Source organism: Macaca fascicularis, chromosome 5 (genome assembly GCF_037993035.2).
Source record: "Macaca fascicularis isolate 582-1 chromosome 5, T2T-MFA8v1.1".
In the NCBI taxonomy this organism is placed as follows: domain Eukaryota; kingdom Metazoa; phylum Chordata; class Mammalia; order Primates; family Cercopithecidae; genus Macaca; species Macaca fascicularis.
This window is the reverse complement of record NC_088379.1, coordinates 100,249,696-100,270,919: the sequence shown is the minus strand read 5'-3', so window position 1 is coordinate 100,270,919 and position 21,224 is coordinate 100,249,696. Positions and strand designations below refer to the sequence as shown.

Genomic DNA, 21,224 nt, shown 5'->3' with positions numbered 1-21,224 from the left:
CAAAAAGAAAAGAATATCCAGGGGCAATTGTTAAGAAATGACTCAACATATAGTTTATTCCCAGTGTTAATCCAAGAATCGATTTTTATAATTATTTATTTATATTTTAAGAAGTACTTAACATTTCCAAAAACTACAACAAACACTCCAGTAACAGAGGTTTTTTTTTTTTTAAAGTAAAGGAATCTTACTGTTTTAAGAAATACATAGCTTCTCCTTATAGACAAAAATATATTAAATTATATTTTCTCTAAGGGCTAAGGATCTCACTGTGTGCCAAATAATTTCAAAAATGCCAAAAAATTTAATAAACAACTTTTGAAATTTACAAAAAAGTAAAAATAATTTTTCTTTAGGTTTGAAGGACTGAAAGACACAAGAGCTGATGTTTCCATTAAATACTAAAGCTAGAATTGGCCATACTTTACTCCTCTAATTAGGAAATAAGACATTACTTACTGAGCATACAAAGCAAGTGTCATGCCAGGTGTAGCCCAGAGCTTCCAGGAACATGTCACCAGCTTCTATGGGAAATTCACATCCATGGCATATAGTACCGAAGAGGGCATAATAATCTGTATTGAGGCAGGGCAGAGAGACATAAGTTAAATACGATGAAGTTTTAGAATGATCGTTCCTAGATGGCAGCAACAAAATCAGGATTAGATGAGATGCTGAAGACAAAGATATTAGGAATTTGAAAAATTTCAGGAGATGGTATAACATTTGGCTTGAAAGATATGCAACCTAACATTCTTGATTATAATTTTCCATGTAATACTTCTCACTTCTCACCAACTACTTAATTGCCTAAATACATATAAAGAACTGTTCTGGCTGGGCGTGGTTGCTCACTCCTGTAATCCCAGCACTTTGGGAGGCTGAGGTGGGCAGACCACGAGGTCAAGAGATTGAGACCATCCTGGCTAACATGGTGAAACCCCATCTATACAAAAAATACAAAAATTAGCTGGGCGCGGTGGCATGTGCCTGTAGTCCCAGCTACTTGGGAGGCTGACGCATGAGAATCACTTAAACCCGGGAGGCGGAGGTTGCAGTGAGCCAAGATCGCGCCACTGCACTCCAGCCTCGTGACAAGAGTGAGACTCTGTCTCAAAGGAAAAAAAAAAAAAAAAAAAGAACTGTTCTGTGTCCAGTTAGCAGTAGACAAGACTGTTCTGAAGAAATACAAAGGACTTCTAATAACTAGCAACAATAAGACTAATGAACAGAGATCAAAAATAAAATCTGATATTGGCAAACTTCATAGCGTATCTGACTTGGTCAAGGAAGAAAAAAGAAATGTTACAGGAAACTATCATGAACAAGTGCTATGACTGAGTTTCTAGCTAGACTGTATCACAACAATATTAGCCACAATTTATTTTGCTGTATTTTCCTTTCAATTTTATGACTTCATGTTGAAAACTCTTAGCCAGAAAAGACCATTTACTTGACATAGATTACAGTTACAAGAACACTAACAGGATTTCCTTCTAATGAAAGCAGTTTTGAAAAGATGTTTCTCTACTACTAAATTAGAATTTTCTTTTCTTTTCTTTTTTTTTTTTTTTTCATTGGAGAGACATGGTCTTGCTCTGTCACCTAGGCTTGAGTGTAGTGGTATGATCATAGTTCACTGCAGCCTCCACCTCCTGGGCTCAAGCCATCCTCCTGCCACTGTCTCCCGACTAGCTGAGACTACATGTACAAGCCACCAAGTCCAACTAATTAAAAAAAAATTTTTTTTTGTAGAGACAGGGTCTTGGTAGGCTGCCCCTGGTGGTTTTGAACTCATGGCCTCAAGTGATCCTCCTGCCTCGCCTCCCAAAGAGCTGGGATTAAAGGCATTGAGTCACTGTGCCTGGCTCTAATTCTCTTTTCTTTTTTGTCTTTTTGAGACACAGTCTCACCCTCTCGCCCAGGCTGGAGTGTAGTGGCACGATCTCGGCTCACTGGAACGTTCACCTCTCGGGTTCAAGTGATTCTCCTGCCTCAGTCGGGATTACAGGCGCCCACCACCACACCTGGCTAATTTTTTTGAATTTTTAGTAGAGACAGGGTGTCACCATGTTGCCCAGGCTGGTTGCCCTAATTTTCTTTTATGCAGCTCCTCTCACTACTGTGTTGTCTCATGGTTCAGCCTTTGGCCTCTGACATTGTCAATCCAACCTCAGCTGGAGAGGAAGGTGGCTATAATTTGCAATTTGATTAACCTTACTTAGCAACTGTCAATGTTTAGTATTCCTTAGCACCATTTGCTCAGCATAAATCCATGCAGTCTACTGTGGGCCAGGCATTGTTCAAGGCACTGCAGGGGTACAGTGGTGAAGAAGACAGTTGAGGTTGCTTTCCTCATGGGGCTCATATTCTCATTGGAAAGAGGATGTCATGATTTATTGAATTTAAAAAATAAATAATAAATCATTTCAGAGTATGATAAGTACTATGAAGGAAAGAAAATAGTAATTTAATATAAAATAATTGGGGGTCACTACACTATTAAGGAAAATTAGAAAAGGCCTTTCTGAAGAGGTTAATAGTTGCAATGAAACGTGAATAAAGAGGAATCGCCACAGAAAAGCTGATGAAGAACATTCAAGTTAGAAGAAACAGTAAGCACAAAAGCTCCAAAGAAGGAAGGGTCTCGGCATGTTCCAAAAAAAGGCCCTGGGGCTGGGTATGGGTAGAATCTGGTGACAGAAGGTAAGGTGAGAGGAGATGAGGATGGCAAAACAGGCCCTCTGAGTGTAACTGGCCGGGCGCGGTGGCTCACGCCTGTAATCCCAGCGCTTCAGGAGGCCGAGGCAGGCGGATCACTTGAGGTCAGGAGTTCTACACTACCCTGGCCAACATGGTGAAACCCCATCTCTACTAAAAATACAAAAATATTAGCCGGGTGTGGTGGCAGGTGCCTGTAATCCCAGCTACTCAGGAGATGAGGCAGAAGAATCACCTGAACTCGGGAGGTGAAGGTTGTAGTGAGCGGAGATCTGGCCACTGCACTCCAGCCTGGGTGACAGAGTGAGACTCCATCTCAAAAAAAAAAAAAAAAAAAAGTGTAATTTTTTTCTAGTGGAAGCCACTAAAGGGTTTAAGTTTGATCTAATTCACATTTCAAAAAATATTTCTATAGCTGCTCTGTGCCTGCTGTTTGGAGGTTGGAAGAAAGGGGAGGGGCTATTCCATTTTAGTGCCAATTACAATGCCCAAAGGGTGAAAGCAAGTTAGGTTTAGTGACAGCTGAGATGGAGAGAAATAAATGAATATGATATACACTGGAGGTAGAGCTTCCAGGATTTACTATTTAGATTGGATAAGGAAAGAACAGGGGAAAAAGCAGAATCCAACACGGCCTGCAGGGTTTTGGATAGTGGATGGTGGGGCTATTTATTGAGATGGAGGAGACTGGGTTAAGAAATCGTCTGGGGGTTAAAAGAAGAAAAAGAACAAAAATAGACCAAGTTCATTAGATGTGACATTTAAATAAATATTCAATAATGTTTTTCCTTTTCTATAATTATTTGGCTTTTAAAATTTGACTTCAAATACATTAAATATGGTATTAAGGCTAGACTGTTTTGTGTTTTGGCTAGACAGGGGCTACCTGCCAGTTAGTCAAAATGTCTTCCAAAGCTGCTAAAACAAACAAATCAAACTAAAAACCAAACAAAAAAACCCAACTCCTTCTTCAGAAAAATTAAGTGGAATTACAAAATGTGGAGTATTCTGGTTGAATCGAGGAAGGCAGCTTGTGGCCAACCTGTCCCCAAACAGCCCATGGGGTACTTCACTGGAATTTCCGGGGTTCCTGGGAGACAGTCTGGAATATATCCAGGTTGGTTCAAACTAAGGAACTGAAAGGAAGATGAAAATAAGAGAATACTGAGTGGGCAAAGAAGGGCTGAATGATTATGGTACAGCTTCAACTTAGAAGCTGACTGCTCCTTTAACTCCATTATTCTGGAATAACCCCTTCTTTCAGCACAGAGCTTTGAACTGTGAGGTAGAATAACAATAAAAGTAGTGAGAATGCAGTGGTAGTGAATAGAGCATGATAAAGGAAACATGTTCTACATTTTGAAATCTGTATGTGGTAGTAATATCTAAGTAAGGGCAATATTAATAAATAAATGTTATTAAAGTTCACTGACAGACTTTGGGAAGGAAAAGGAAACGTTCTGAGTTTGTGTGATAAGACAAATGTAGTAGATAGGTCCTTAGAGCCTAGTTTATTAAAAATCATTTTACCAAGGGAACAATCCAAGTCAGGATTACCTTCTCATTCAGTAAAAGTAAAAAAGGATCTCAAGTTTATTTTCAAGGCAGTTGCCTTAAAGGGCAAATCAATATCATATTCTAAAGTGGAACATTTCTGATGTTTACAAAATTCACTACTGGACTATAAGAAGTGGCCTTAAGGTACATGATTTAGTAGAATTTATATCCACAAATTATTGGGAATTCAAGCAAAATATTTTTCCTACTAAGTAATGCTTACATTCTCAATTCTAATAATAAAGTTAGGAATATCTGTTTTGACAAAGTCACATTAAAAAGTCTATATAGGGCTGGGCACAGTGGCTAATGCCTGTAATCCCGGCACTTTGGGAGGCTGAGGCTGGTAGATCACCTGAGGTCAGGAGCTCGAGACCAGCCTGGCCCACATGATGGAACCCTGTCTCTAATAAAAATACAAAATTAGCTGGGCATAGTGGCACATGGCTGTATTCCCAGCTACTTGGGAGGCTGAGGCAGGAGAATTGCTTGAACCTGGGAGGCGGAAGCTGCAGTGAGCCGAGATTACGCCATTGCACTCCAGCCTGGGCAACAAGGGTAAGACTCTGTCTCAAAAGAAAAAAAAAAAAATCTACATAGTTTTCTCTATATGTTTAGAGTAACACTAAATGCTCCCAAAACAATTAAGAAAATAACTTTGCCTAATATTTTCATGAGCTTTATAGTAATATAAGGGTTAATGCTTTACCTTTATTCAAAATTCAAGAAACAAATGGCTCCCTGATCTTACCAGTCTCACAATAGGGTTCACCATCCTCCAAGTGAAAAACATTGTTCCGAATGGGCTTTCCACAGGCTACACACACAAAACAGGAAACATGCCAAGTTTGTTTCAACGCATTGATGACTTCCTGTTACAGAAAGATAAATGGATGTAAAAAAAGAAGATGACAATAAATACATAAATGTTTACTCTAATATCTGTACCAGTAAATCCCTGTAAAGCTAATCCAAAGTAGGCACACGTACTTCATTTTTGTCTTGAGCTTTCCCTCAAAGTAACAGGAGATACTTAAGAACAGACTCACAAATCATCTAAACGGATGCATGTTTAGATGTGTGTTCTTTACAAATGCCAATCAGTAAATTTAAACAACGATCACTATGTTATTTATACATTATATGTACAGTGAATAAAGTAAGCATTTCATAAATGCTTCCTACAAAACTTTCTGCTTCTTCTCAAAGGGTGTCAGGAAACATTAACTTACAAAGGTTTTATGGTATTATCTGCAAAAGTTCTGGGGGAAGGCGGAAGCATTTAAAAATTAAAACAAACCTATACTTTGGTGCCTTCTAGAAGCAATAATATTATATATAATATAACAATAAAACATAATGGGGCCAGGCGCAGTGGCTCACACCTGTAATCCCAGCGCTTTGGGAGGCTGAGGCGGGCGGATCACAAGGTCAGGAGATAGAGACCACCCTGGCTAACATGATGAAACCTTGTCTCTGCTAAAAATACAAAAAATTAGCTGGGCGTGGTGGTGGATGCCTGTAGTCCCAGCTACTCGGGAGGCTGAGGTAGGAGAATAGCGTGAACCCATGAGGTGGAGCTTGCAGTGAGCCGAGATCCAGCCACTGCACTCCAGCCTGGGCGACAGAGCAAGACTCAGTCTCAAAAAAAAATGAAATACAAAATAAAATAAAATAAAATGTATATAATTATATAAAATTGTATATATATTATGTGTACATAATGTATATAAATGTATACAATGTAATAAAATATAATAAAAATATAATATAATCCAATCAGTTTAACACGTATTTAGGCTTTTGGAAATCAGCTAAGATGGCACTAAGCACAGACTCGAATGTCTAAAATTTGGACCATATTCTAGACAGCAATGGCCCAATGGTTAAATATACCAAGTTAAAAAGATTTGGGCCAGCTATTAATTAGTAAAAGATGTTTTGGGGTGTTGGTTTTACAAGAAATCATTTCTTTGTATTGAGAGACAGATGGAGCCATTAAAATAATTTCTGATGAATAGTGAATATTCTTTCATAATATTTTTTTTTTTTGGAGACGGAGTCTCGCTCTGTCGCCCAGGCTGGAGTGCAGTGGCGCGATCTCGGCTCACTGCAAGCTCCGCCTCCCGGGTTCACGCCATTCTCCTGCCTCAGCCTCCCGAGTAGCTGGGACTACAGGCGCCCACAACCGCGCCCGGCTAATTTTTTGTATTTTTAGTAGAGACGGGGTTTCACCGTGGTCTCGATCTCCTGACCTCGTGATCCGCCCGCCTCGGCCTCCCAAAGTGCTGGGATTACAGGCGTGAGCCACCGCGCCCGGCTCTTTCATAATATTTATCACAAAAAATATTATACATAAAGCACGGTTACAATTTTGTAAACAAATTACTAATAAAGAGCAAACTGGAAAAAAACACATCATACGGTTAACAGTAATTATCTGTGACTGGTAAATATTTAGGTCATTTAAATTTATTATTTAAATTTTTTGTGTTTTCTAATTGTTCTTGCGTGAACTACTTTCTTTTATAAAAAATATCAAAATAAAATGAAATAATACAGAATTATTAGCCATAGAAATTGTCACAGTTCACCACTGAAGGACAATGGGAAGAAACAGACATTTAGATCCAAAAAATTCACCATGAACATCTGTAGAAGATGTACATTGAATCAAACTATCTCCCAAGTCTTCCAAAATATTCTTCACTTTCCATCCTTGAGACAAGTCTTTAACAGGTAATCAAATAACTAAAAACCAATCTAGACAAGCTTTCGCAGTTCTGGCCCATCTCCAAAGCAATGAGTATGAGATTTCCATTTCCTAGAACTTTATTTGGGTCTAAGACTCTAACTTCACTTTGTTTTATTATTCTAGCATTCACAGAATACCCGGATACACTAAAACCGTATTAATGAATATTCTATTAATTATTTGTTATCATTTGGGAAGGTACAGTCTGAACCATTTCCACTTCTTTGTTCCCAACATATTACGCAAATTAATAATCTAGAAATATTTCAGGTGGCATATATATAATTTTAAGTGTCTTCAATGTTTTAGAAATATTTAAGGATATCCTAAGAGATATCTTAAGACTACTCAATAATTCACATTACCTATTCTCTCAATTAACAATAATTAGAGTTTCATTATCATATTTCCACATTGAGAGTATATTAGAGTTCAGCAGGGCCATTTCCAACTTTTGTGTGAAGCCAGGTACTTTGGCTTCTTCTGAAATCAGATTCCAGCTCCTAGTCACCCATAAAGTATGCCTGGCCCTTACTTTTTCATTAGAAACCAGGTATTCCAGAGCAAGAAATTCATGTATTCACCATTATTTATTATGTACTGTATCTGATTCCTAAATTACTCCTTTTTTTGCGAAAAAAGGAAAAAAAATATTTTCCATCACATGTGTACTCTCATAAAACTGAGATTATATTTTTAAACATTGTATGTATTCAAGAAAAATATATCATTTATAAACCTCACGTTTTATATATTTCATGAAATCAGTGTCCTGTGCTTGAACTCTGACAAGTGGGGAAATACTGCTCTTATAAAAGCTATGGAATTTAATTTAAAACAGTGAAGGTGTCAGTTCTGAGAACTCAGATGTGTGTGGTCCTATGCGACCTCTTCATTCCTGAGCAAACAGGCTCCTGTTGAGGAAGCACACCCACAGTAAATTATTTTTTCCCCACAGTGGCTAGACTTTCACCAGACAAGCCAGCACTCAGTGAGACAAAACCAAAGACAACCTAACCCCAGGAGTCCGATATATTTCCACAGAGGTCTATTTAGTTTTGCTTTACAATAATAAATAGTGATGAAAGCAGAGAAGGCATAAAGCAAGAAGAAAATAAAAAGTTAAAATGATAGAAGAGTTTCATATCAAAAAATTATTCTACTTTAAAACTCATTGAGAATAAAAACGTTTCCATTACTTACTCCAAGGATCTTCCTTTGGCATCGACCACATTCAGGAGCAAAGAATTTCTCATAGCACAGCTCACAATACAGGGCTCCTTTCTCCTCTACAAATCCAACGTAGGCCATTGTATTTTTGCAGTGAGCACAGTTGAATTCTTCTGGGTGCCAAGATTTCCCCAGTGCCACTAAGAATGGTCCTCTGACAGAAGAAAAAGAGGCCAAGTTTGAGAATAAAAGTTTCTAGGGTTAGCCTGGATAGGACCTCTTTTATGCAATGTCCAACCAATTAAATACTTGCTCAATTTTCCTTCCTAAGGACTGAACTCATGGGCGTTGGGTGTTGTAAATTCACAGTGGGACTCTGCATTGATGTGAAGAGAAAAGGGGAGAGGCGTACTTTAGGGATTCCTTCAAGAAAGGGCACTCCCCACCCCTTTTTCTGTCTAAGGGAATTTGGTGATATGTTTTATTGAGCTGAAATGAGGCAATCTGTCTGCACCATGGGTAGGATTGAGAATGAGGATGCTAACTGTGACTGTGACAGAACATGAGGCAACCAGAAAAAAATACATGGTTTAGGCAGAGATGAGACTTTGACATTTCTATAAAAGAAACAAACAAAAATCTCAATTCGGTAAGTCAAAAGTGCTAAAAATAGTAGTAACTATTACCTGAGACAATTTCTCTTCCCCACAATCATTTCTCTTCCCCACACATTCTTTCATATACTTATTTCTCAACTTTACTAAACACATCAAATCCTCACCCTCCAAAATGACTACAGAAAGTGTAAACTAGATATCGATTGTCTGAAACTACTCGGAAAGATTTCATTTCATTCAAATATAACTGATTTATTTCAAAAATTTAATTTTATTGTGGTAAGAACCCTTACAATGAGATCCACTCTCTTAACAGATTTTTAAGAGTACAATGTAGTATTGTTAATTATGGGCACAATGTTGTACAGCAGATCCCTAGAACTTATTCATCTTGCATAATTGAAATTTTATACCCACTGTGCACCAACTTCCCTTTTCCCCCTCCCCACCATGACTGATTTTTAACACACATTTGTATCAAGGTAACAAATGTTTGTAAAGAGATTTTTTTTCCCCCATTAAATACTTTATGGTCATGAACTGATAAGATGGGCTTGGTTTGCTTGGCAGGAATCCATTATGAACCCTTATCTAGTCATGAAGCCTGCAGAGACTAACCATTCTAGCCTCTGCAACATACTTTTCAGTAGCTATATCACACTAATTTATATTCATAGAGCAGCTTTACCTCCAAGGCACTTTTACACTTATCTAATTTGTCCATGCAACATTCCTGTGAGATAGACCAGGACAGTTATTATGAATTCAGTTTAACAGATGGAGAAGCCAAGGTACAGAATGTTCACAAGATATGACAAATATCATAAAATCACTGACCGAGCCAAGGCTAGAAGCTGAATTTCCTGATTTCTAGTATGCCACTCTAGTCAACTGATATTCTGCCTTTGACCTCATTAACATCACTTATCATCCCTAAGCGACCACATGGTAATTGTTAGTAAGCATCAGATACCAGACTTCTAGGCAGATTATTAACAGGAGAAGTCATAGCAATGAGTATCACAAAGTCAGAGCAGTTTTAAAATTCTGACAATAACATAAACCTTGCTATTCAATAATTATCTCCCACTGCAAATTCTTTGTCAACAGATTGATGTTTACTCAGAATCAGCACCTAATTCTGCAAGAGTCACAAAAGGAGAAAGGCTCTTGATGAGTGATTAAAAATTTTAAGTGGGATGTAAGAGGGTATTTTCTAGCCCTACTTTTTGTTAACTTGTTTCTTATTAATAACATGATGCCATTTTGTATAAACTAGTACATATCATTCTCTTAAGTTTGAGATAGGCAGTTAATTATCATTATTTTTAAAACTTTAGGGTACCATAATTTTGTTATGACTAATAAGGAATGCCTTTGTTTACTAATTCCTGCCAGAAAATAAGGGCTAAAGATCACCGATTCTGTAATCGAATATATTACTTTTGGTAAGTGGTCCGTCATTTTTAACTGACTTATAAAATAACAGTCCTACTCAACGAGTTCCTTCATCTGATTTTCTCAGTATATGTTTGGCAAGTAGTTTATCAACAAAGATAAACCAGGAATCACACTGCTCAAAGCCAGACAAAGTTTGATGAGTGTCCTGTGTTTTTCCACCAGGTGGGTAACTGGTTATATAGGTATGAAAAAAAAAAAAAAAAAAAAAAGAAAAATCTTCCATGCTCAATTTACTGTGACCATAACACAGAGCATGGTAGAGCCTTGGGGTTTCATGCTACTCTCTAGGTGCACATTAAAACAGATTCAAAACCATTTACTAGGATGAGTATTTTACTAGGGCACATCTTCAGCTCATCCATAAGGCTGAAGGACTCTTGAGGCTAGTATTCTTTTTTTTTTTTTTTTTTTTTTTTTTGAGACAGAGTCTTGCTCTGTCGCCCAGGCTGGAGCGCAGTGGCCGGATCTCGGCTCACTGCAAGCTCCGCCTCCCGGGTTTACGCCATTCTCCTGCCTCAGCCTCCCGAGTAGCTGGGACTACAGGCGCCCGCCACCTCGCCCGGCTAGTTTTTTGTATTTTTTAGTAGAGACGGGGTTTCACTGTGTTAGCCAGGATGGTCTCGATCTCCTGACCTCGTGATCCGCCCGTCTCGGCCTCCCAAAGTGCTGGGATTACATGCTTGAGCCACCGCGCCCGGCCGAGGCTAGTATTCTTATTTGGCTTCTCAGTTTTCAAAGAAGTCAATCCAACTTCAAACTGCATTCTGTTAAAGCATAAGTGTTGGTATGTACCTGGAACAAAATGAAAAGCTCTGCTCCTGGAACATGTCTATCAATGCTATCAAATATTTGACAAAGTTCATCTGAGAAGAAAAAAAGACATTTAAGAATAACTGACCAAGGAAAATACATTCCATTTGCCAGATTTTCTAAAATATGTGCTGAATTCAAGTCAGATCATCAGAAAACTGGGTTCTGTGAATCACAGCATATTGGGCCTGCTGCACCCCACAGGATTATTCCTTTTACGAACAGTGCTTGTTGTGATACATGAGCCTGTACTGATAGTTGTTACAGGACACAGCTCTATGAAATTCACCCTTGCTCTTCCTGCAAGTTGTTGCTGGAGTGTTGTTAGATCACCCAGCATCATTTTCACATGGACTCATTCAGAAAAATTCCTCTCTGATTTTTGTAGCAAGAACTATTATACTTTTCCTCAGCAATAGTCTTATTTTTATCTTATTGTAAATTGCAAAACTACCTTTCATTTTTGGTAGACTACTAGAAGGCCTAAAGTCAAATTTACAGTCCAACCAGAGGTAAGTGGGCAAGTCATTATTTTAGTGTTGTCCAGTCTGGACATTAGCTTCATTTTTAATGAGCCTATCCATGAATTTAATTCTTTTTCCCCTTTTGTAATTTATAAGATTATATTTCACATACCTGTAAAAGTCTTTCTACAAACTTGCTGGGATATAGTTCACTATAAATACATAAATTAAAACTATAGTCAATTAAAAGGATGATTTTAAAGTATTTCATTAGTTCCCTTCAAATAGCAAAAGGAATTTTAGACAGTAAAGAAATTCCCATTGCACCTTTAAAAAACAAGTTGAAAATGACGCTTGCTCATGTCAGATCTGCTCTCTTAAACAAGCATGCTCAGGGCAACTACTGGCCTAACTTGATACTTCTTGACTGTCCTGAAAGAGCATCTTTCCCCATCAATGCCCTTGAAATTAAGCATAGATTAAACAATAAAATGAAGCTTTTACATACAGCAAAGTGTTCTCTTCTCTGTGTCAGCAAAGACTAATTTAACAAATTCATTAACACAGGATTAACACTAAATAAGTTTTTCTTGTTCCAGGTAGGATTGGGTTTCCATTTGTGAACAGGAATGACAGACCTGGATAACTGCAAAGTGGAATTAAGTATTCAGCTATCTCTTCTAATACTCGATGTCCTGTGAGCCCTTACTAAGTTTACATGTTGACTGACAAATGGAGGGCGAGGAGGGATTTAAAGCATTTGGTTGGCTGACAGAGAAGAGCTACGGCATGAAACTTTTCACCCTGTTTATCCTCTGTGAGACCTATCCAAAAAGCGGGGGCAGCTGGGGAGAAGAAAGGAAAGGTAGGGAAGGATGCCAAGGAAGAGTTCAGAGAAAAAGGAAAGCTTACAAATACAAAGGTGAAAGGAATTCAGATTTCAACAGGCACAACCTAACTGGGATTTAGCTTCAAAATCCGATGCTTATTTTTTGCTTCCCTTTGTTATTTAATTCTCACAATAACCCCAGTGATAGAAATTAACTTTTTCATACACATGCAGATAAGGAAACATCAGAGAAATCAGCCAACTTTCCTAAGATCATATGGATGATGAACTAACTGTAAAACTGGAATTTTTCAAAGCCCAACCACAACAGATTTTATTCGACTGAAAATTACTGTATCAATAGAAGTCAAAAACAAAAGTTTCCCAAAGCTATAAAAAATTGACATGCTCAAGAATAAAAACAGAATCTGATATTCTACTTAGTTAAATATACTAATACAAATGTACAAACCACTTTTATGTTTTTGTTTTGTTTTGTTCTTGCCAACATTAGGAAGGGCCTGGCATGAGCAAAAGAACAACACAGCCACAGGAATAGAGTGAAATAGAAATAAGATAATTGGGAGAAACTGCACATATATACATTCACAAACATTTACACACAAAGACACAAGCAGGAAGAGAGTAAAAGAGAATTAAACACACAGTGACTATCGTCTTAGAATATTCAAAACTGCAGACAATAACAATCCTTCCTAAAATTTGGAAACACTGTATTTGTCACTCTTAATTCTTCATTTCCAGTGGATTATATGCAAACTTTCCAATTTGGAACATTAAAAAAATAATTCTTTCATTGAATGTCAACTTTAACTTTTGGTCCTTTAACATACTACATTTAAAGCATTGTGAGGCCACCTATAGTTTTATATCTGAAAAGCGTAAATGACTTGCTTCTCAAAAATAAATGCACAGGTAACATCAGTTTAAACATAATAATGAATACAGAGAACAAGTTCTAAAGGAGGTAACCTTAACTGAAAATTTTTTAAAAGTCTACTGGAGACAACTACAGTCAATTCTTTTTATTGAGATTATAATAAAAATCTGCAAAGCAGGATAAATGTAATTCAATAATAAGACAAGTGAGATATAATTTCAATTTGGCAACACTAATATACGTTCTACAAATATTTAAAAGTTCATCAACTGAAAAAATTTACTAAATGCAGTATGTGCTAGGCACTGTTCTAGAAACAGGAAATCTGGCAGGGAACAAAGCCAAAAAAATCCCTGATTGCATGGAACTTATTATATGCTAACATAGGACAGGGAGATGACGTAAGATAAATAAAATATATGGCACGTTAGATATTAAAGACTGACAAGAAAAATAAAGCAGGGAGGGCAGAGAGGAAGATGGTATATGTGGTAAGTAGGGATGAAACCAGAGAATTTAAATAGGTGACCAGGAACACTCTGATATTTGAGTAAAGACCCTCTCCATGAGTGTGGGTAAGAACCTGTGACCATGATGGGGTATCACTTCTGTGATTAGATAACTTTGAATGGCAAAAAGGATTTTGCAGATACAATTACATCCCCTAGGTTAGGCATGGTGGCTCACGCCTGTAATCCCAGCAGTTTGGGAGGCTGAGATGGGCGGATCACTTGAGGCCAGGAGTTCGAGACCAGCCCGGCCAACATGGTAAAACCTCGTCTTTACCAAAAATACAAAAATTAGCCAGGCATGGTGGCGCGTGCCTGAGGTCTCAGCTATTTGGCAGGCTGAGGCAGGGGAATAGCTTGAACCCAGGAGGCGGAGGTTGCAGTGAACGAAGATTGCGCCACTGCACTCCAGCATGGGTGACAGAGTGAGAATCTGTCTCAAAAAAACAAAAACAAAAAAACAAAACCAAAACCAAAAAAACAATTACATCCCCTAATCAGTGGATACTGAGTTAATCAAAAGACAGATCATCCTGGATGGGCCTGACCTAATCAGGTAAGCCCTTAAAAGAAGTTAAAAAGCAACAGGAGAGGCTCTACTGCTGGCCCTGAGGAAGAAAGCAATTATGTTGTGAACTGTCTAAGGTGGGGACGGCCTATAAGGACGTCAGTCCCAGAGCTGCAAAGAACTGAATTTGCCCAACAACCTGAGTGAGCTTGGAAAAAGATCTGGATCTCTAGATGATAACTTCAGCTCAGCTGATACCATTATTTCAGCCTGGTGAGATTCTGAGCAGGGTACTCAGATAACCCATAGGCTCACAACACAGAAACTGTGAGATACTGGCTGGGCATGGAGGCTCATAATCCCAGCATTTTGGGAGGCCAAGACGAGCGGATCACTTGAGTCCAGGAGTTCGAGGCCAGACTGGCCAACATGGTGAAACTCTGTCTCTACTAAAAATACAAAAATTAGCCAGGCGTGGTGGTGCAGGCCTGTGGACTCAGCTATTGGGGAGGCTGAGGCAGGAGAATCCCTTGAACTTGGGAGGCGGAGGCTGTAGTGAGCTGAGATCCCGCCACTGCATTCCAGCCTGGGAAACACAGTGAGACTCGGCCTCACAACAAAAAACAAAAAACAAAAACCTGTGAGACACCTTAGTGTTATTTTTAGTGATTTGAGTCTTCTTTTTTTTTTCTTGGTAGTTTAGCCAATGTTTGTCAATTTTGTTGATCCTTCCAAGGAACCAAATTGTAGTTTCATTGATTTTTTTAAATTCTCGATTTCATTCATTTCTGCTGTAATCTTTGTTCTTGCCTTCCTTCTATGTTTTGGATTTAGTTTGATATTTCTCTAGAGTCTTAAGGTAGAAGGCAATATTACTGATTTGAGATCATTCTTCCTTCTAAATGCAGACATTTGCCAGCTATCAATTTCCCTCTAACCACTGCTTTAGCTGCATTCAATAAGTTTTAGTATATTATATTTTCATTTTCATTCAGCTTAAAGTATTTTCTAGTTTCCCTTGTGATTTCTTTTCTGACCCATTGACAGTTTAAGGAGTGTGTTTTTTAATTTCTACATATTTGTGAATTTCCCATATTTTCTTCTGTTACTGATTTCTAATCTCATTCCATTCTGGTCAGAGAGCATACTTTGTATGACTTCAGTCCTTTTAAATTTATTGAAACTTGTTTTATGTTTTAACATATGGTCTATTCTAGAGAATATTCCACATACACGTCAGAAGAATATATAATTCTGCTGGATTCTGCTGTTGCTGAGTGGAATGTTCTATAGATACCTGTTAAAGTCTACTTGGTATTTAGTGTTGTTCAAGTTTTCTAATTCTTTTTGCTATTCTGACCAGTCATCAATTATATCCATTAATTAATGTGGAGTGTTGAAGTTTCCAACCATTACTACTGAATTATATATATTACTCCCTTCCATTCTGACAGTTTTTATTTCACTTATTTTGATGCTGTTAGGTAAATATATGTTTATAACTCACATTTTCTTGATGGATTGAACTTTTTATCATAAAATGTACTACTCTGTCTCTAGTAATTTTTTTTGTCTTAACATCGATTTTATCTGATATTAGTATAGTCATTCTAACTCTCTTACGATTACTAATTGCATAATTTTTTTCTATACTTTTACTTGTAACATATTTGTATCTTTTATTTTAAACTGTTTCTCTTGCAGACAACTTATAGTTAGATCGTAATTTTATCTACCCTTTCACTCTCTCTTTTAGCTGGAGTGTGTGATTTATTTATGTTTAATGTAACCTACTGATAAAGTAGGATTTATTAGTGGCATTTTGCTATTCATTTTCTCTATATTGTATGTCTTTTTTGTTCCCTTTCCTACATAAAAAAGTGAAAGAGGAATCAAAGTCATCAGCTAATAGTGAGGATGGGAAAGGAGATTTTAGAAGTTTGAGGAGAAAGAAGATGTGAAATGGGTTTTTGGGGGAAAGTAAGCATATTAGAGAAACAGCAGTCTTTCGTTACTATTAAGAATATACCCAGGGAAAAGAAGGAACATACCTGAGATTAGTAGTGATGAATTTAAAAGGAGACTGGTAAGTGTGATTGTGGGATTCCTTCCAATCACACCCATCTGTTCGGGTGTGAGCCTGGGGTATGCTAGAAATATATACCATGGTGCCAGTATGGTAACTTGCATAGAAGTTTTCAATGGACATTTGTTGTACAAAATATTGATTTATGAATAGACTTCTGAACCTTACTGCTTTCCATTCTTTTCAAATAAAATAAATTGGTTTGTTGAAGTTGGATAATCCTCACCTCTCCTTTTTGCACCGATGTAATCCTAGATGTATCTCTATTCGACTTAGCATATTAATTTGTTAGTTGATTTGCTTGTCTGTATTTTTGATTAGACTATAAACTGAATTAGTTTGCCAGGACTGCCTTAGCAAAGTACCACAGACTGGGTGACTTCAACAACAAGAATTTATTTTCTCACAGTTCTGGAAGCTAGAAATTCAAGATCAAGATGTCAAGAGGGCCTCTCCTCTTAGTGTATAGATGGCCACCTTCTCCATGTGTCTTCGCATGGTCTTCCCTCAGCATGTGCCAGTGTCTCAATTTCCTCTTATAATGACACCAGTTAAATTTAATTAAGGCCCACCCTACTGATCTCATTTTACCTCTTTAAAGACCAAATGCCCTCTTCAAATATAGTCCCATTCTGAGGTACTGGAATTTGGGATTTCAGCAAATGAGTTTTGGGAAGACAATTCAGTTGATAACAGTAACCTTCTTAAGGAAAAAGAGCATGTCTTTGATTTCTGTGCCAGTGATACCTAAGGAAAGCAACACACAAAATACTCAATGAATGTTGCTTATACTCTTGTATTAGATGAGAAACTAGAAAAGTGAGCCCTAGGTCACCTATATGAGTTTAAGAATACTTACATGTGGTACAAAATAATTTTAGAGGGGAGATGAGAATATTTAACTGTTCAACTTGTTTATTATCTATTCTCTTCTTTCTCATTCAAACACTATGAATAAAAGTACATTGCCTTACTCTTCAGTTATGGCAGGTTTACTGAGGGTGTTTTTCTGATTTAATACAGTAATATATATCATTGTGTGTATATTTACTAATCACAAACACACAAACACACACACCCCTGTGCAATAAATTAGAAAGACTGAAGTCAGAGAGAGAAGAAAATAAACATCACATCAAATCCAGTTATCTGGGGATTATAACTCTTAATTTTGGGGTATAGTTCTCTTTTGGTCTTTTTCTAAAGCACACTGGCTATATGTATTGTTTACTATTATATTTCTAAAATCAGTGGGATAAAACAGTGTCTGGTTCATTATAGGACCCTCAATAAATATTTAATGAATTAATGAATGTATTTCAGAATCAAACAGATGGGTTCCAGCCCTGGCTCTACTATTTAACCAGCTTTGTGACTTTGGGCAAATCAATCTAAGTCTCTGTATTCCCATCTGTAAAACAGGCATAAGAATATATCTACTAACAGGAAAAATAAGTCAGTATATGAAAAAGATACTTGCACATGCATGTTTACAGCAGCACAATTCACAACTGCAAAAATATGGAATCAGCCCAAATGCCCACCAATCAATGAATAAAGAAACTGTGGTATATAAATACAATGGAATACTACTCAGCCATAAAAAAGAATAAATTAATGGCATTCACAGCAACCTGGATGGAACTGGAAACTACTATTCTAAGTGATGTAACTAAGGAATAGAAAACCAAACATCGTATGTTCTCACTCGTAAGTAGGAGCTAAGCTATGAGGAAGCAAAGGCATAAAAATGATACAATGGACTTTGAGGACTCGGGCGGAAAGGATGGGAAGGGGGTGAGGGATAAAAGACTACAAATTAGGTTCAGTGTATACTGCTCAGGCGATGGGTGCACCAAAATTTCACAAATCACCTCTAAAGAACTTACTCATGTAACCAAATACCACCTGTTCCCCAAAAACCTATGGACATAAAAAATTTTTTTAAAAGAATAATGTCAATTCTCTGGAGGTATTTTGGGGATCCAGTAGAATGATACTAATAAAGTTCTTGGAATGGGCCAGTTGCGGTGGCTCACGCCTGTAATCCCAGCACTTTGGGAGGCCAAGGCGGGCGGATCATGAGGTCAGGAGATCGAGACCATCCTGGCTAACACGGTGAAACCCCATCTCTACTAAAAATACAAAAAATTAGCCAGGCATGGTGGCAGCGCCTGTAGTCCCAGCTACTTGGGAGGCTGACACAGCAGAATCACTTGAACCCGGGAGTTGGAGGTTGCAGTGAGCCAAGATCGCACCACTGTACTCCAGCCTGGGTGTCAGAGGGAGACTCCGTCTCAAACAAAACAAAACAAAAGTTCGTGGTATGATACCAATCATGTTCAATATATAGTAGTTATTTTTATTGTTATCAGGCTTAAATACATATCTTGGTGTATAGTTTCTTTACACAAAATTGGAATCATACTTTAGAGTTCCTTATTTCATTTTTGCCATATTAATGTGATACTATAAACATTTCCTATGTAGTGGTAGTGAAAAGCATGAAAAAAATTAAAGTTAGACAAATCTGGGCTCAAATTCAGGTTCTATTATTTACTATATATGTAACTTCAAACAAATACATAACTTCTCTGTGCCTCAATTTTCTCAACCTTGAAGTCGAATAATCATAGCAACTGTCTCACAGGGTTGTCATGAAAATTCAGGCAAAATTCTTAGTGCAATATTTGGAATATGCTAAAAACACATTTAACATTAACTATTATCTGAAAATTACATTATATAGATGCTGCGCATTTATGTTCTTTCTAATCTTTCACAACACTAAATAGTGAAATCTTGGTCTCTGCCTTGCTTATGAGTCTTAATCAATGTCTTTAGTTGTTTCCTTAAATACAAGGGCTAATACATTGCCAGGAGGCCTTTTATTTTCAAGTCAAATCTTAATCAGTGGGGATGATAAATAAAACCTATAAATAAAGGGGTGCTCAGAGACTGAAATAAATAGTAAAACAAGCAAAAAATTCTGCATGTTTTTCCTTGGTAAACTGAGATGGTGCTCCTCAGAGCAGGTCTGAAAACCACTGAGCAAAAAACAAATCAATAATGTTAAATTTTTTTCTCTCACTGGAACAAACAATGGACTGGCTGTATATGGTTTTTCTGGTGATGTACTGTAGGCCAAGACAAAACAATAGTAATGTGGCTATTTAAGCATTCCATATTTAAGAATAAATTCAAGCACTATAAGCCCCTTACTTCTTTCACAAAGATGTCAAGAAGCTGAACATAAATAGTTCAGTTAACTCCATGTAATACAAATGGTCATGTAACACTTAAAGAAATAAGCTAGATTGTTCAAAACCCCATTCTACCAGGGAAACTGAAATATGGTTTTGGCTACAACTGCCTGATTTTCTATGATTCTCTATTATCCTAGCACTCCAACAGTCAATCTATTCACAAGTATGAGTCAAATAAATGATGCTTCTATCATAATTTGACTGAAAATGTCCCACAGCAAACTTAAAGCTTTAACAGAAGTTCCTAAAATGTAACTTCCTATTCATTTGTAGCTAAAGTGATGTCTCCATAATACAATTTAGGCAAAATATCCATAAACTTTTCACAATTCAAATAAACCAAAAAATTTTCAAACTTTAGATCCAAATAAGATTACGGAATTTTAAACTGAATGTGTTCTATAAAGAGACAACCAGTTCAGTTCTAACATTCAGATTGCTGAGGTTTTCTAAAACAATCAACTCTGCTGAAAAAAAAAAATAATAATAAAATACAACATAAAATGTGCTTTAGTTTGCCTTTACATAAAAAAAGGTTTTTGGCAAATTTGAAATATTGAAAAGTAAATATAAAACAAAACAATATAAATTAGTACAAACAATATAAATTATATGGTAGAAAACTCACAATATAAATTATAAATTTAAACTTCTCCAAGCTTGCCAGGGTATAATAGTCTACACTGAAGGTATCAAGCCTGAAACTGCAGCTTGTTTTAAAAACAGGTGTCCAAGAGAATGTCACTTGATCTAAAGCCTTCTTGCTTTGGTAAGTAATAGTGACACTGAGGCCAATAACTAGAATTATGCTTTGACTAGGCCTCTGAACTGACCACAATTGATTCAAGCTGCTTAAGCATTTGAGCACCAGGCAAATGTGCTATGTTAATTACTGTTACATGATCTTGACATGAACTAATCCCCATTCCTATTAACTTCCTTAGTAAATGATGCTTTAATGCTTAACTGATAACAAGTACTGGATAATCCAGAACAATATAACATTTAACAGATGAGGGAGCAATAAGTGATGGCTACTCATGTTAACATAACACATATTTATTTTACACGGCAGGCTGATTGTGCATTAAAATTGCATCCTGGCCTGGCGTTAAATTTAAAACCAAGGCAGGTAGGGGTGGTGAATGTAATTTCTACTTTGATCTTCACATTTTCTCCATACTAAGTTTTTTAGAAGTGCCAGAAGTGGTGATTACATGATATCATGGAATTTGATAACTAGACAACATGAATCAGCAACTGATGTGGTATGACATTTTGTTAACTCACCCAGTAATTACTTGCTTACAATAGCATACAAATAACAGCAGTGACTCCTGTCTCCACAAAGGGTGTTTTTATCCAGAATACAGTATCCCCAAGCATAAGTCTAGGCAACCAAAGTACTATAACTTACAGAAGCCATGTTACAAGTCAGAGTTTGTTTCTATTTTATCGATATTAAACCAAAAATATAACAGCTAAATGCAGGTAGTATTAAAACATTGTTTTCTTTATTAGGATAAAGGAGCAACATACTAGATCTTATATTAGTTTAAATATTTCTATA

General features: G+C 37.0%; 1 protein-coding gene across 20 annotated transcripts in view; it reads right to left on the bottom strand.

Annotated features, from left to right (window-relative positions):
• The window catches only part of LOC102132539 (PDZ and LIM domain protein 5), a 216,903-nt gene that overhangs the window by 5,265 nt on the left and 190,414 nt on the right, over window positions 1–21,224 (bottom strand). For all 20 annotated transcript variants that reach the window (XM_065545244.1, XM_074040164.1, XM_074040169.1 and 17 more), the window contains 3 exons: window positions 8,237–8,417; window positions 5,030–5,150; window positions 460–575 (listed from right to left, as the gene is read on the bottom strand). In XM_065545244.1, the coding sequence (XP_065401316.1) occupies window positions 460–575; window positions 5,030–5,150; window positions 8,237–8,417 (418 nt within the window). The remainder of the gene's footprint in view (window positions 1–459; window positions 576–5,029; window positions 5,151–8,236; window positions 8,418–21,224) is intronic.